Consider the following 14084-nt stretch of genomic DNA (forward strand, 5'->3'; position numbering starts at 1 on the left):
TCGGCTTCGTATCTGCCAGCGATAAGATTCGTGTTGATAAACACTCTTCGGGGCAGGCTGTCTTATCGAAACCGGATGCCTCATAGTTTAAGTTCGTGCATACACACGAAGAATTGAAATTCTTTACACTTTTGAAGGCGCGATGGGGTAAAATGGAGCAGGAGCTTGTCCCATTTCGCTACACTCTTTCAAACGACTTTTCATTCTTCAATTGATCCTGGTTCAATCGTGTTCCATCTAATTCCTATGATCCATAAGAAACAAGCTGAAAAATTGATGCGCGCGCAAGAGGAAGAATGGCTCCGGAGATTCAACACTGCTCGCGATACATCGGCTCCATTATAAATTGCAACAAATAACAAGACTCCGGAAAGAAATATATCTGTATACGACCAGCAGGGTTTTATGGACTGGAGGAACGGCTGGCACCACCGCTTCGATAAAGCTTTGGGGTCAAGGTATGGAAAATCGAGTAGCATTATCTCATAACATTCGAGACGCAAAAGGAAGCGGAAGGAAAAAGTGAGAGGGAAAGAGGTGAGGATGTAGAAACAGAAGAAAGAATGAGTCCTCGTCCCCCTCCCTTATCTATCCTTCTCTCCTTCTCTCCTTCTCACTTCGGCTCCTTCCTCTTGTTCCAAAGTTGTAGTCGGGTAACGCAGATAAAAATTGGCTCGGTGGAGAGCGTGGCGCACGGAATCACGTTCGGCGTGCAGGCTCACTCGACTATAAATAGTAAATGCCTACCAATCGCTGTCAGATGAGTGGAGATTCCATTGGCCTATGCTCTCCTTCCATTAAGTCGAAGGATATCTTCTCGCTTTCCTCGCCCTGTTACAGCACCCGAGATTTCTGCACACGACTCTACACGTATACGTTATATTTCTATATCCATATATGTTATTCTTTTAACATGTATATACAGCAGTAGTAAAATAGAATATATACGGAATGAGCACAGATGCCCTTCCTGTTCCTTTGTTCCCCTTCTGCACCGAGATGCAACAGCTATAAGACTAGTTGGTGCTAATTTGGAGCGTCGTGTTGGTTTCTATCTGTTATCGGGTTAACAAATTCGTAAGGAAGTTCACTGTTTCAATGGCATTTCCACGCCGAAAAATGACGCTCCTAATTTTCGTGGACGATTAATTGCGCGTGCCACGAGGACGTTTCGGATGCCGGCATCCGAATGCGTGCTTCCTCAGCACGTTCGATTATAAAATCGTCTCTGTTGGCTTTGTCACATAAATTCATTCTCTCATACGAGTCTTTTCTCCGCAACAAAACACTCATATGCGTTCATAAAAGACAGATGTGAAATCCGATCCTGAGAAAGACATAAAAATCAGCTGGACTTTGATGGGATCCATATTCTCACCAGCGTAACAATCCATAGCGGAGAATTCTCGCCGCATCCGCTTCCGCACAGCGGGTCCATAGTGTTCGATCTTGCGAAAGACTCGTCCGCGTTTTCGCCCGCTCTATCGGTCCATGGCATAAAGCTCGACTCTTTTCCCGATCACACTGCTGCGCGAGAGAAAGAGTTGCTGTCGAGTCCGCTATACAACGTTCTTTATCTCAGCCTCGCCTGTTCTCTCTCTCTCTCTCTCTCTCTCTCTCTCTCTCTCTCTCTCTCTCTCTCTCTCTCTCTCTCTCTCTCTCTCTCTCTCTCTCTCCAGCACTCTGCGAATCTCTGTTTCTCGCTCAGCGGACTCTGGAGGGATGCGATAGGATGCAGCCGTGTCGATTCCGCGGAGATCCGTGGGAGAACTCGACCAATTTCATGGCCGTTTACTGTCACGGTACGAGCCACGGTTCTTTGTTATTTTCTTCTTCGTGGCACCGTACTAATTGCATTAGTACAAGAGAGCGACTGACAAGATTGAGGGAGTCGGTGTGACTTTTGATTCACAAACATTCAACTTCTCTTATCTCTCCCGGCCAGTCTAAAGATAATCGATAAAGTGCAACCACCAATTACCAACCGCCTTTAAATATCATCATCTCGAATATCCCACTCGAAGAGGGGTTGGAAGGGAAAAGCATAAGATATTGAATTGCAATACACTCGGGGTTGGCCTTTCGTCCGAAGAAAGTGTTGAAAAGATTTGCTCTGATTCCGAGAAGCTCGCATCGACCTCCGACCCCAAAGCGATATCTTTCCTCCGCTGAAGAAAACTAAAATGACGTTCCCCTTAAAGGCAACTCCACCGAGCACCAGATACTAATAGATTCTACAATGAGAAAATGAACAACTTCCCTCGCGGTTACTACCATAAATAAAAAACGCAACAACTCTTCTCGAAGCGTTCCACATTGCAAATTCCGATGATCCGACTCATCTCGACTCATTACCCCACTATTTTCCATCTCACACTCAATAAATTCGCAGTTTTCGGCTTAATTTCACAGAATTTTCAATCTTTCGTACTTCCCGGTGCACCACGATCAGAGATCATCAAAAAAAAAACGATCGGAACACGCGTCCACTTGTTTCAATGCACTTTTTCAAAAACTTGCGAAAAGATTTTAGTTTTATACAAATTGTTGGAATGCCGACTGTGAGCTAATGTACACATTAATCTTATATTACGGTTATTTTACACCCCATAACTATAGGTGTGTTATGTACAGGCTCGTATATATATGGAATGGGCATTGTATACACGTGTGTCATGTGGACTGGATGCCTCTTGGCTATAGTGCAACGGTGCAGCTCCGGTGTATATCAACTACTACATCGATTCTCTTCTTCTCCTTAGAGAACACTTCTCGTGTAATATCGATGATATATTCGAGCTCACGAACGTGGCTTGAAGATCGATACAGTGAGTTCTCTATAGCCGTGGCAAGAAACATTTTCTACGTCTAAATAGTAATTATTAGCGGTAACGTTATTACGAGAAATCCTTTCACAAGTCCGACGATCGTATCGTTATGCGAGAGATTTTTCCATCTTTTCACTTTTTCTTTTTATTCTTATCGATAATTTTCAAACTTCCTGGATGGCATAATAAGCCAGCGGGATGTGCGCACAGAGCAGACCTTTCGAGTACTCTCGCTCGTATGAGTTCTGAGAGGCCTCAAGATTCATGATTTTCAGTAGTTTTCACGAGCGCCACCAGTCTTGTGAGCGCGCGGCAGGAAAATTCTGCTCTACCGAATTTCGTCGGGAATATTGAAAATGTCAAAAAATGTGATTTATCTTATTCCGGCTGTGCTCCGTATGCGGACACCAGATTTTTATCATCAACGCAAAATGAGTAAATGGAACTATGAAGCAGTTTGCGTACGTCATGGCACCTTTTACGCCGGCGTTACAAAGATTACGTTATCATTGAATTGGTCACGCGAGCTCGATGACTCTTAAGATAATTCTGTCGCCACTTCATAAGATTTAATAAAAAAATTGCATGCTGTACTCAAACATTTAATGAAGGACTGTGTAAAATTTCAGGGTCGGTTATCTACCTGATTTCAGAGAAATTAATTATTAAAATTGGGTGGTTTTCGTGAAGGAACTTCAAAACGGCATGCAAAAACCTAACTCCCGGTTGCTATAAAAGGGTATATTTGCATAGAAATCCATGAAATCATCCTAGAAAAAAATTGCATTTCGTATACTTAACAATTGTAGTAATCTAATACTCTCAAAAAAAGTTGCACTATGGTCGCGTAGAAAAAGACGGAGAGAAGCGCTGTTGGCAAACGTAAGCCTAGCCGTACTACGCGAATCGTTGGACTGTCGTTTTTTTTTTTTTCATTTTTATAATTCAGTGCAAACATTCATGGAAAATTTTACTTGCTAGAAATAATTTTTTTCCATATGTCAATAACATTGATTACTTCGAGTCTCAACAATTAGCAATGGCATGACTAGACTGAAGCGGTACCTTAAGGTAACTCCTGTACTGCATGCCAGTCAAATGAGTGCGGTAAATTTTCAAAACGCTTTTAGACCAAGTTTTACGTACCGATTAAATGTATTGTCAGTGGATTTGTATTACAGCATATCTTATTAAGATGTAAAAATATTAAAAACGCTAGTTTTGCAAAACCATCAACGGATAAATGCAAATGTCCACGATGACACATTTTCACTGGTATTTTTCAAAGAATTATCTGCGTTTTTTCACCGATTTTATTGCAACAAGTCTCATGTTGCTCGTCAAGCGGTCCTCTATGAATCCACCATGTAGTTGTTTTTTTAACTTGATCGTTTCACTGTTGCAGCCAATTGTTCATTAAGTGAAAAAACTTTTTCATTCATAATTTCTCTCAGGAATGAATTTAAAGGAAAATCCACGTGGTGAATTCGTAGAGGATCAGTTGAGGAACAAAATGAGACTTGGTGCAATAAAAACGGTTAAAAAATACAGATGATCCTTTGAAAAGTACCTGTGAAAATGTGTCATCATGGAAATTTGCATCTGTCAGTTGATAGTTTTGCGAAACTATCGTTTTAAATATTTTTCACGTTAATGAAATATGCTTGAATACATATCTACTAACAATAAGTTTAATCGGTAGGTTGAACTTGGTCTAAAAGTGTTTTGAAAATTTAGCACTCATTTGACAAGCATGCAGTACAAGAGTTACCTTAAGGTAATTCTATCGCCAGGCTTAGTTCATAAGATTTAAAAAAAAAATTTTATGCTGAACTTGAACCTTTAATAAAGGGCTGTGTAAAATTTCAGGGTCGGTTATCGACCCAATTTCAGAGAAATTAATTATTAAAATTGGTGGTTTTCGCGATGGAATTTCAAAACAGCATACAAAAACCTAACGTCCGGTTGCTACAAAAGGGTATATTTGCCTAGAAATCCATAAAATTCTGGAAAAAAACTGCAATTCGTATACTTAACACTTGTAGTAATCTAATACTCCCAAAAAAAGTTGCCCTTATCGGCCTATTTTTTACGGAATATTAAGTTTAATTTGAACTTCCGGCATTGGATTTTCTACGACTCGCTATGATAAAGAGACATGACAGTAAGGCATCAGCTGTGTGTAGTCCTAACCTCAATTTGACAGATCAGCAGAAAAGAGGTTAAACACTCACGAGTGGTCGAGTAGAAAAAGACGAAGAGAACCGGTGTTGCCAAACGTAAACCTGGGGATACTACGCGAATCGTTGGACTATCTTTTTTTTAATTTTTATAATTCAGTACGAACATTCGTTTAAAGGATTACATATGAAAAATTTTACTTATAAGAAATAATTTTTTTCCGTATGTCAATAATATTAATTACTATAAGTCTCAACTATTAGCAGTGGTATGACTAGACTGAAGCGATAGAATTACCTTAACCGTGTCATGCGACTATTTGGAATTTTGGTCGTTACAGGATCGCCAGTGCCTAAGAGAGGCACCACTCTATGAGTGCTTGGAGTTGGGATTAAAAAGAAGTTAATGTTAAAGAAAAAGTAACTTTTATTCAAAGTTATGTCGAACAAGGATTCCGCATATACTTCTATCCACATATACTTATAGTCTAATGCTATAATAACGCTTATCCTTGGAGGGGATATAGTGTCGTATCATTATAGAGTTTGGGGATCGAGGGTCAAAAGTGTGATGCAGCATGAGTAAGGTTAACCTTTGGATGGATTGTCGAATAAGTAGTTGTAAGCAGTTCTAAAGGAGTTATGTAAAAATGATGCAGACTGTGTGTTGGCAAAATGATTAGATCGCGTCTTACTCGGGATCGCGTTTACGTAGGAAAGTTTAGGCTGCAGGGTAACGGTCAAAGATTAGGCAGCGCCGCCTATATGACAACCGTTTCCATAACAAACGAAGATCGTCCGTCAAAACAATTTTTGACTGCTAACCCACTCCACACCGATCGCAGGCTTATTTATTTTGGCTTTTTCGCATAAATTGATACGTCAAAATTCCTATCGCTAGTCCACACCTGAATGTAACCATTGTGCCTTCGCTCCGTGTATATCTCATTGAAGAAACGCATTGTATTCGGTCCAGCATCCTTGCTGGATATATAGCCGAGATTCTTCGAGATGCTCGTCTCTCGATGGCTCAATGTCGCATCGCGGCTTCAAGATCAGATAGTAATACGACGGTATGTTTACACCCATATAGAAGCGGCTGAGCCTCGTAAATACGCACACGAGACTTGAATAAAGGGAGAAAAAATGTTCTTCTCGGTTCGTCTCTCAAGGCCGAGACGAACCACGTGCTGTGTGCGAGTGTGTGCGATTTGCGTGTGCCTAGTGTGATGTCATGTTACGTCGCCGGGTTGTCGGGTCATCGATGTTGCGCGTACATGTACGTTTTCATCTTCAATTAACCTTCGACTCGCATCGATGCCCCCACAGCTTGATCGCTGCTCCGGATGTCTATGGGTATATATAAATGTTTAACATGCGCAAGATCTCAAGGATACGCGCGCCCACCATCGTCGAGAACAATACCAATCTCCCTCTATCCTTTAATTCTTCGTACTTTTCTTCTTGGACGTCGCGACTTGTTCGTCTTCTTGTGCGCTTCGCCACGCTTGCCACAGCGTGAGCTTGTGAGATCGGTCCGCCCTCTCATCACAGCCCCGATCTCGAAGAAGAGGATCGCAACGTGGCATGATCGCGCGTTACAACCACGAGCCCTCTGCGCAACGCCCTCTGCGCGTAAGCTCTTTTACTAATCCATTAATAATCACTCCCATTGAATCGAGCGGTCCAGATTTGAATGACTGGAGAAAATGACTCGGCTCTGGCTTCGGTACTTGAATCTATATTCTGTAGGAAAAATCGTGCAGGAAATTTGCCAATGCTTCCGAGAGCCAAAGCGATCTTTTGATTTCAAAATTATTTGATGTTCGTAGTAATTGATCACCGCAACATTTCGTCGATTCGATTTCAGGCGGGAAAGCATTGAACGGTTATGGTTCCTGCGGACAATTGCTTTCTGACGACAGCTCCGGTGTCTCTTCCGTTCTTCAGGCCGTTTCTTTCGTCGACTCTTCTCAGGTGGTCCCCAACAGATGGAAGCCGCGAGTAGAAAATGCGATGAAAATATTTCGATGAGAAGAACCGCTCGCTTAGGAGCCTGGAAAATCTCCTCCCTGGAGATTTTTCATCACAAAGTAGAATAGAAAATATACCTCGCGCGTAAAGAGCGAGCGAGAGAAAGAGATTCGAGGACGCAGATCAGCCGAGACGACCACCGAGAACCCGAACGCTCTATACCGACCAACTATTCGTCTGTAATAACATCGCTCCTTGTCCAGGAGGATGGTGACAAACGGATCCGAAGAAATCTCGAGCGGAACGGGGTTAGTAATTTTGCCACGAGAGACGAATAATGGGTGAAAAAGTATTTGCCGCTACCGCGAATGGCTTTTACCGACATTTTATTTACTATTATATTCCTCTCGCGACAACGAAATCATTCACAGATACATTATATTGTCTTTTTCGTTTCCATCCCCTTTTCGTCGCTGGCCTCTCCGAAGGTGTCAGTCGAATGGCCCCTCATCTTATTTTTTTATTCACATTTTTTTACCGTCGCCGAGAACCAACGAACCGTTGAAATGTTTCATCCGACAGATGGAAGTGCCGAGCTGCGAAACGCTTCGAAGCTACGCCAGATTTAACGTTGGCCTCCAACCGGGACGACAATAATCCCCGCTATTATCGATGCAATCTCGGCAAGGTGATGAAAGAATGCGACGAGGCTTCCAGCCGACCGGGGTCAGTGAGACTTTATAAACGTTATTTCCAAAGAAAAATCAAGGTCTTCAAGTTCATTCATTGAACTTTGCTTTTGTGCTGAGGAAATGTTATTGTTCGGGTAATAAATGAGAGAAAAGACTGGAAAGAACCTCGAAACTTTGGTCTCATTTCGTTTCTCCAAAATTCATAAATTTTTTCGACATTTTTCCTCCCAGAGCGCAGTCCCGATTTCCCAACAGTCGTTTAGAGTCGTCGGAAACGTCGATCTCGAATGTTTCAAGCATCGATGAGGGTGAGTTCAGTCTCCAGAAAATGAAGCAACCACTCCTTCGACGAACACCAAATCAATGAAAGTTTCATCAACAGCATTCAACGCTGCGTTACGAGGCGAATTATCTTTCGACGATATGATCCGAATGATTTCCAGCTTGATGCAGGCGCGCTACACCAGAATCAAGACTCTCGCGTTCCTTGCAATCAACGACATCGGAGCGTATTGGAGTGCCACAGGTCGAGCGTAGTTAGCACGATTTTCATGCCAGAATATTAACAGCCAAATTCCTCAAAAAGACTCTGAATAGATTTAAAATAAAAACCAAAAACCAAGGACAAAATGATCTTAGAATTATCCTTTCATTCCAGAGCAGACGGTACGCATTTCCACCGTGCAAAAGTGGTCAACAAATTGATCGGATATTATCTGATCTCAATTGCGATTTACATAATCGAACTATGTTTCTGGACTAATGGAAAATTGTTTCGTCACCTTGTCGACCTGCTTCTGGAGCCGAGGGAGTCAGTACACGATCATTTAGATTTACAGTTAAGGGGTCTACCCTAATTAGACGGGCAAAAAAAGGCTATTTTCACGAATTTTTTTGACCGATATAAATTATAAATATGGATATTAAAATTGCTAGGGCTAAAAAATACTCTCTTGAAGTACACGAAACATTTTATTTTTATTTTTATTTTACTCAGTTTTCGTACAGAAAAATAGAGGAGAAGACAGGTCCAAGAAAAAAGATGGGTTTGCGCTGTTGATAAAATCTCTAGAATTTAAAATTGGAGAAAAAAAATTGGTTTTAGATATAATAAGTAAATGGCTGTCATACGATTTTTAATATTTCCAAAAATTACAAAATGTCGGTCATTTATCCAAAAACTACGAAAAAGCGTGTTTCGTTCATCGTATTTTGCTAAAAAAAAATAGTTTCACTAAAAATTTCAAAATTCGTATAATATGCGCTGTAGCTACGGTCATAAAGAACGCGCGGTCAAATTTTGGTAAGGATCGGTTTAAGGTTGATCCTCTGCGACAGCCCCAACCAAAAGTTATGTACTGTCTGCATATTAAAAGGGTTGATAATTTGTTCGGATCGTAATCGATAACTTTGTAAAGACCCTATATACGTACTCGGTGCCAACAGATATAGTACAAATATCATTTGCTTTCGTAAAATTTATTCTGAAAGTATTTTTGATCCGACATCGTGAGTAAATTTTTTGACGGAACTATCCAGGTTACGCTTCAACACACGGAAAAGGTTGTCTATACAGACGACATTCGCTTGTTCGCTTGCAAAATATATCGTATGCAGCCTAAACCTTCGTACTTCTCGAGGCTATATCTGTCAAACTAGATGGTCAATCACCTTGATTTTTTTTCACAATATCTGTGATATCCTGCTCTAGCTCCTCCTCGTTTTTTATAAACTTCCTAATTTTAGTACTAGCGGTAGAATTAATAATGTGCCGTTTGCTTATACATGGTCCATATGTTACGTGTTAATTGAGTCAACTTCAATTACATATATCTCGGGTTCGGGATGGTGAAAATTGTTAAAATTTTATAGAGGTGTTGTTCATATGTTAAACAATACGTATGCCAAATTTAAATAATTTCCTAATTTAACTGTCTCGTGGAGGAACCACCTTAATAGTTTCGGAGATTTCATCAACGAGCCGTCGAAAAACGTAATTTTGAGAAAAGCGCGTTTGATGAAAGCCAGGTAAAACGTCGCTCAAAAGTGCAGCACACTCAGACTGCTCAGATCATTACAAAATTTTAGTATGACACTTTCAAATCGATTTTTTGAAAATTCTAATTGGAGTAGACCGCCGAAATATTTAGCACAAAAGTATATCCACGATAATTTTATAGCGTCGACAAGAAAAGTTTAGTTTGTCACAACAAAAATCGATCCAACGAACGCTTTCTGATCTCAAACTTACCTTCTCTAATTCCACTCCAAGAGAAACTGTAAAAATTCATACATTTATATACACTAACGTCCAGGAATCATATGATAGAAAAAAGGAAATAATGAAGAGGGCAAAAATATAAAGTCCCAGAGTATAGGGCCAGGTTTCACGCTCCATGCGCACCCTCATTATCCAGTGCAGTCTTCCCTCGCCACATATTCATAAATACAAGTACAAAACTTCACACAAACGTACATATGTACATATAAATGGATGTGTAGTTTCGCGCCTACCACCTTTTCTCTCCTGCGATCATATATTTTCCTTTATCTTCGCATATACATCTTTTATTTCCATTTGTACAGGCGCGCGGGCGCGCGCGCGCTTCCGCGATGCAATAATGATTGCTATCCTGTCCCTGCGTCGCGGAACTTTTCTGTGTACGTACGATGTTTCAATGGGGTCTATGCGAATCGATGGAGATTGAGAAAATTTGTCGAGCAAAGTTTTTCGTGCCTCTGCCATAATTATTCGTTCGCGCGTGATCGACGTTCGACACTAATCCCCGCGGTGCTTTCTCAACGGGAATCAACAGAGCGCAGATCGCTCTGATGAAATAACTCGAATTTCGAGTTCCTTTAGTCCCTTTTTATTGCAGAATTGAATATTCATTTTATTCGATTTCAAGACTCGAGAATTAATCAGTCGATCAATCTTGCAGAAAAACTCAAGTGCTGGTCGCAGTCCTCGTGGCAGCGATCTTTCTCCTCGTCCTCTATCTGCTCGGAGGTGAGGGGAATTTATTCGCATCATCGGTCTGCAGGCACTAGAAGCACGACAGGCGAGTAATACTATAATAAGGACGGAGACATCGACGAGAGGAAGGCAGAGAGAGAGAGAGAGAGCGAGAGAAAAACGTATCGCATTGATCGATTGATCGAGAATCGGAGGCAGCGAAACAGACGCGCGAATCTCTTGGCGTACAGTTCGATCAATCCCCTGACAAATAGATCCTCCCTGGGTGCGCTCCAGAACTTTTGCACCGTGACGCGCGCTCCTCGAGTTCTCTTCTCCCTCTTTACTCCAGGGGGCAAATGAAACTCGATTATTGTATTTACGAACACGCGCACACAACTTTTCTCGTAATACCGCTATCCGATACAGCCGACAATGCGTCTCGGCGTTGTTTTACTGCACATGTAAATCCACAGTAGTAAATAAAACATTTCGTTACCGTGCGTAAAGTACTTGAATTACTAGAATTTTCAAGGCCGAATACGAGTCGATGAACCCGACACGGATGAAAGTATAGATGTATCGATGGAGGATAATAAAAGAAAAGCAATAAACTTTTTACTCGGTTAATAATTCTAACAACTCTTCTGCTCTGAAGATTTTTCTCTCAATTGAAGAATTTCACGATTGTCATCAAAGACGACGATGCCTGAAGATAAGTCTGATGGAAAAAGTTTTGGAATTTTTGAAAAAATTGCATAAACTTTCAAAGCCCTTTCGTACTCCGCTGTTCTCAATCTTTAGGAACAATTGACGAAGCATTATCTCGTGAGTTTCGTATTCCTGTCGAAACGAAAGTGTTGCATTGGTTTTACTTCGTGTTTAGTTCCACTTGGACTTTCCCAAGATGTTTATTGGTCGAGAACACGTGAACCGATAACAAAACCATGATAGTATACTTCACGAAACCAATTAAAATAGTGTTGTTTCGGGATGATTTTTTTTTCAATTTCCTTACCGAGTGAAATCCTATGTACGGAGTTGAAATTCTCGTGTAATGGGTTGTGCAGATGCTTCTCAACAAAGCATAATACACAGTTTATCGATAATCGTAAGGTAGTTTTAGAGACTCGGGCCCGAGAATATCCAGCTGCCTGAAATACCTTGACGATGACATCCTATTTTGTCTATTTTCTTATTCCTTCAACACTTCGCGTGAATACTAATGTTTGTATCTACATACAGAGAGTTGCGTGGGGTAAAATGGACTTGCACGAAAAACAGGCGTTTCTTGCTGCATTGAGAAATATCATAGTTTCATTAAGTTTTTTCTTGCGAACGTGAATTTTTCTTGTAAAAAGTTGCTAAATATGAAATTTTTTAGTGATCAACGGATGATCGTTTTTCTCACCTGTCCATTTTACCCCGTGCTCCATATCGCCCCAAATCTGCTGAGCAGTGGCATTTGTACAATTCAATAGGTAACACCCAGCCGCAGTGCAAAATGGTAGTTTACGAAGGCACGTAAAATATTGTGGGGTAATAGCCAATGCAGGAGCATTCGTGTACGTTGCGTGGTCGTTTTTTATCAAGGGAGATGCAGCACTTTAGCAGTTCCGTAATGCAGATCGTAGGCCATCGAAGAGCGTGCGTTTATTGTGAATTGAAAGTGTAACATTTTCGTCGAGTATCTCGTGCTTAACCAGACGTCATCGAGCAACCTTTTCCAAACGTCAAAACAACGAAATAAAAACATGGGGAAACAAGGATTTGAGTTTGTGAACTATGAGCTCAGTCTTTAATAACACATACTCGAGTCATCACGAAGTTTGCCGCTGAATACGTGAGAGATTACGACTGCACGCGCGCGTGTATTTACCACTGTGTGCAAGCTCCTTCGTATAAGGTTGTTCAGCCTCACCAACCAGTATAATTATCGTAATAAAATACATAGTAGCTACGTTTTCCAACATTCGTACGGTACTGTAACACGCACGCACGTGGTTCGACCTTAACTCTCTTAGGATTGGCAAGAGAAGAGGAGGGAGGTAGAATCAAAGAGTTTAGACTCTTTGTATGAGAGATGAACATGGCAGATGCAGGAAGCTCGTACGATCATGAAATCATCGTCCATCAACGAATCTCGTGACTCTATCGACGTTTCGAGTTGTTTTTTTTTTTTGTTTTTTCTGTTTTTTTTTTTTTACTTTTTAGATCCTCGTAGAACCTCTTGAAAACTCCATTTATTTTATGGTTTTTATTACGCTGCTGTTCCATCGATAATTACATTGCACGTAATTAATTCCACAATCTTATCGATCATAGATGATTCGAATCTTTTTAGGCCACGATAATGATATTCTTCAACTCGTCACGGAAATTCTTGTCTCGTAAATACTTGAGACGAACTCGCAAATTTAATAGGGAACAATGATTTAGATACAATCGTAGTTTCCCACGGAGATTTATGAAAAGTGTACGGGCGTACAGTGTTTGGCTTGTAAAAAATAATAAAATTCTTGCAAACGAGAGAAAAACAGGCAATCAAGAGAGACCATTTTTCTAACATAATTTATTCATCCATAAAAAAGTCCCCGCGAAACAATAATTGTACAAAATAATTAGATACACTAGTAAAAACAAAACATCGGTTTACGCCTCGAAAAAATAGCACAAAATCAAATGCGAATAAAAAAAGAACATTGCAATTTATGCCGGAACATCTTGGATTCTCAGGCCTCGTGAATATTTGCTTCGAATGACTCGACGAAAGGGCGTGCAGAGATGAAGATGAGGAATACGAAGAGAGTAATAACAAAGACACGAGAAAAGACCGGCGCAACCTCGAGGTATAAACACACAGAAAATAATGGGGGAAAATGGACCGCGAAGAAAGAAAATTGAGAGCAGCGCAAGGAACCGATGAAAACGTCAATTCGTCTCTTTCCAAATTCCATCCAATTAATATCATCGTTTTTCTTGCCATTTTATCCCCAGCAGTGTTCAACGCTCCCGTCATCTGCGATTTTCAATAACGCGGTTCATATTGCCCCAAAGTCCCCTTTGCAAAGACACAAGGATCATTAACTCGACGAGGGAAATGTAAAAGCCTGTACGAATAATATTCATGGCTTACGATAAGAGAGGCCAAGTGCGTTCTGATACTGTCAGATCTCCAATGGCCAGTGCGAGAGTCTACTCCAAATGGCTGAATTAACTCGGCTACGAAAAAAAGGATCTAAAAAGAAGGGTAAACGGAGAAGAAAAAGTCTAAGTTGATTTATAAACGTGTGTACCTAACAGAAATGATAAAAGTCCTCGTTGTCGGCTGGACGTGGAGTGTAAACTTGTGAAAGAGCCGAAGAACTCTCCTGCTCGCTGCCACATAATAGATATTATGTACGAGATGCACGAGGATTATGCACCAACGAGCGAGGCAAGGCCACCAGAACTC

The 14084-nt window shown here is 40.9% G+C and overlaps 1 protein-coding gene across 1 annotated transcript; it reads left to right on the forward strand.

The window, feature by feature from the left end:
- Positions 1-7030: 7030 nt before the first annotated feature.
- LOC122416069 (uncharacterized) lies at positions 7031-11162 on the forward strand. The gene is made up of 6 exons (XM_043428744.1): positions 7031-7290; positions 7565-7708; positions 7906-7982; positions 8057-8200; positions 8338-8485; positions 10617-11162. Exons 1-6 carry the CDS (start codon positions 7250-7252, stop codon positions 10723-10725), a joined length of 663 nt encoding a protein of 220 aa, XP_043284679.1. The 5' UTR covers positions 7031-7249; the 3' UTR covers positions 10726-11162.
- The last annotated feature ends 2922 nt before the right edge of the window (positions 11163-14084 follow it).

Source organism: Venturia canescens, chromosome 9 (genome assembly GCF_019457755.1).
Source record: "Venturia canescens isolate UGA chromosome 9, ASM1945775v1, whole genome shotgun sequence".
Lineage (NCBI taxonomy): Eukaryota > Metazoa > Arthropoda > Insecta > Hymenoptera > Ichneumonidae > Venturia > Venturia canescens.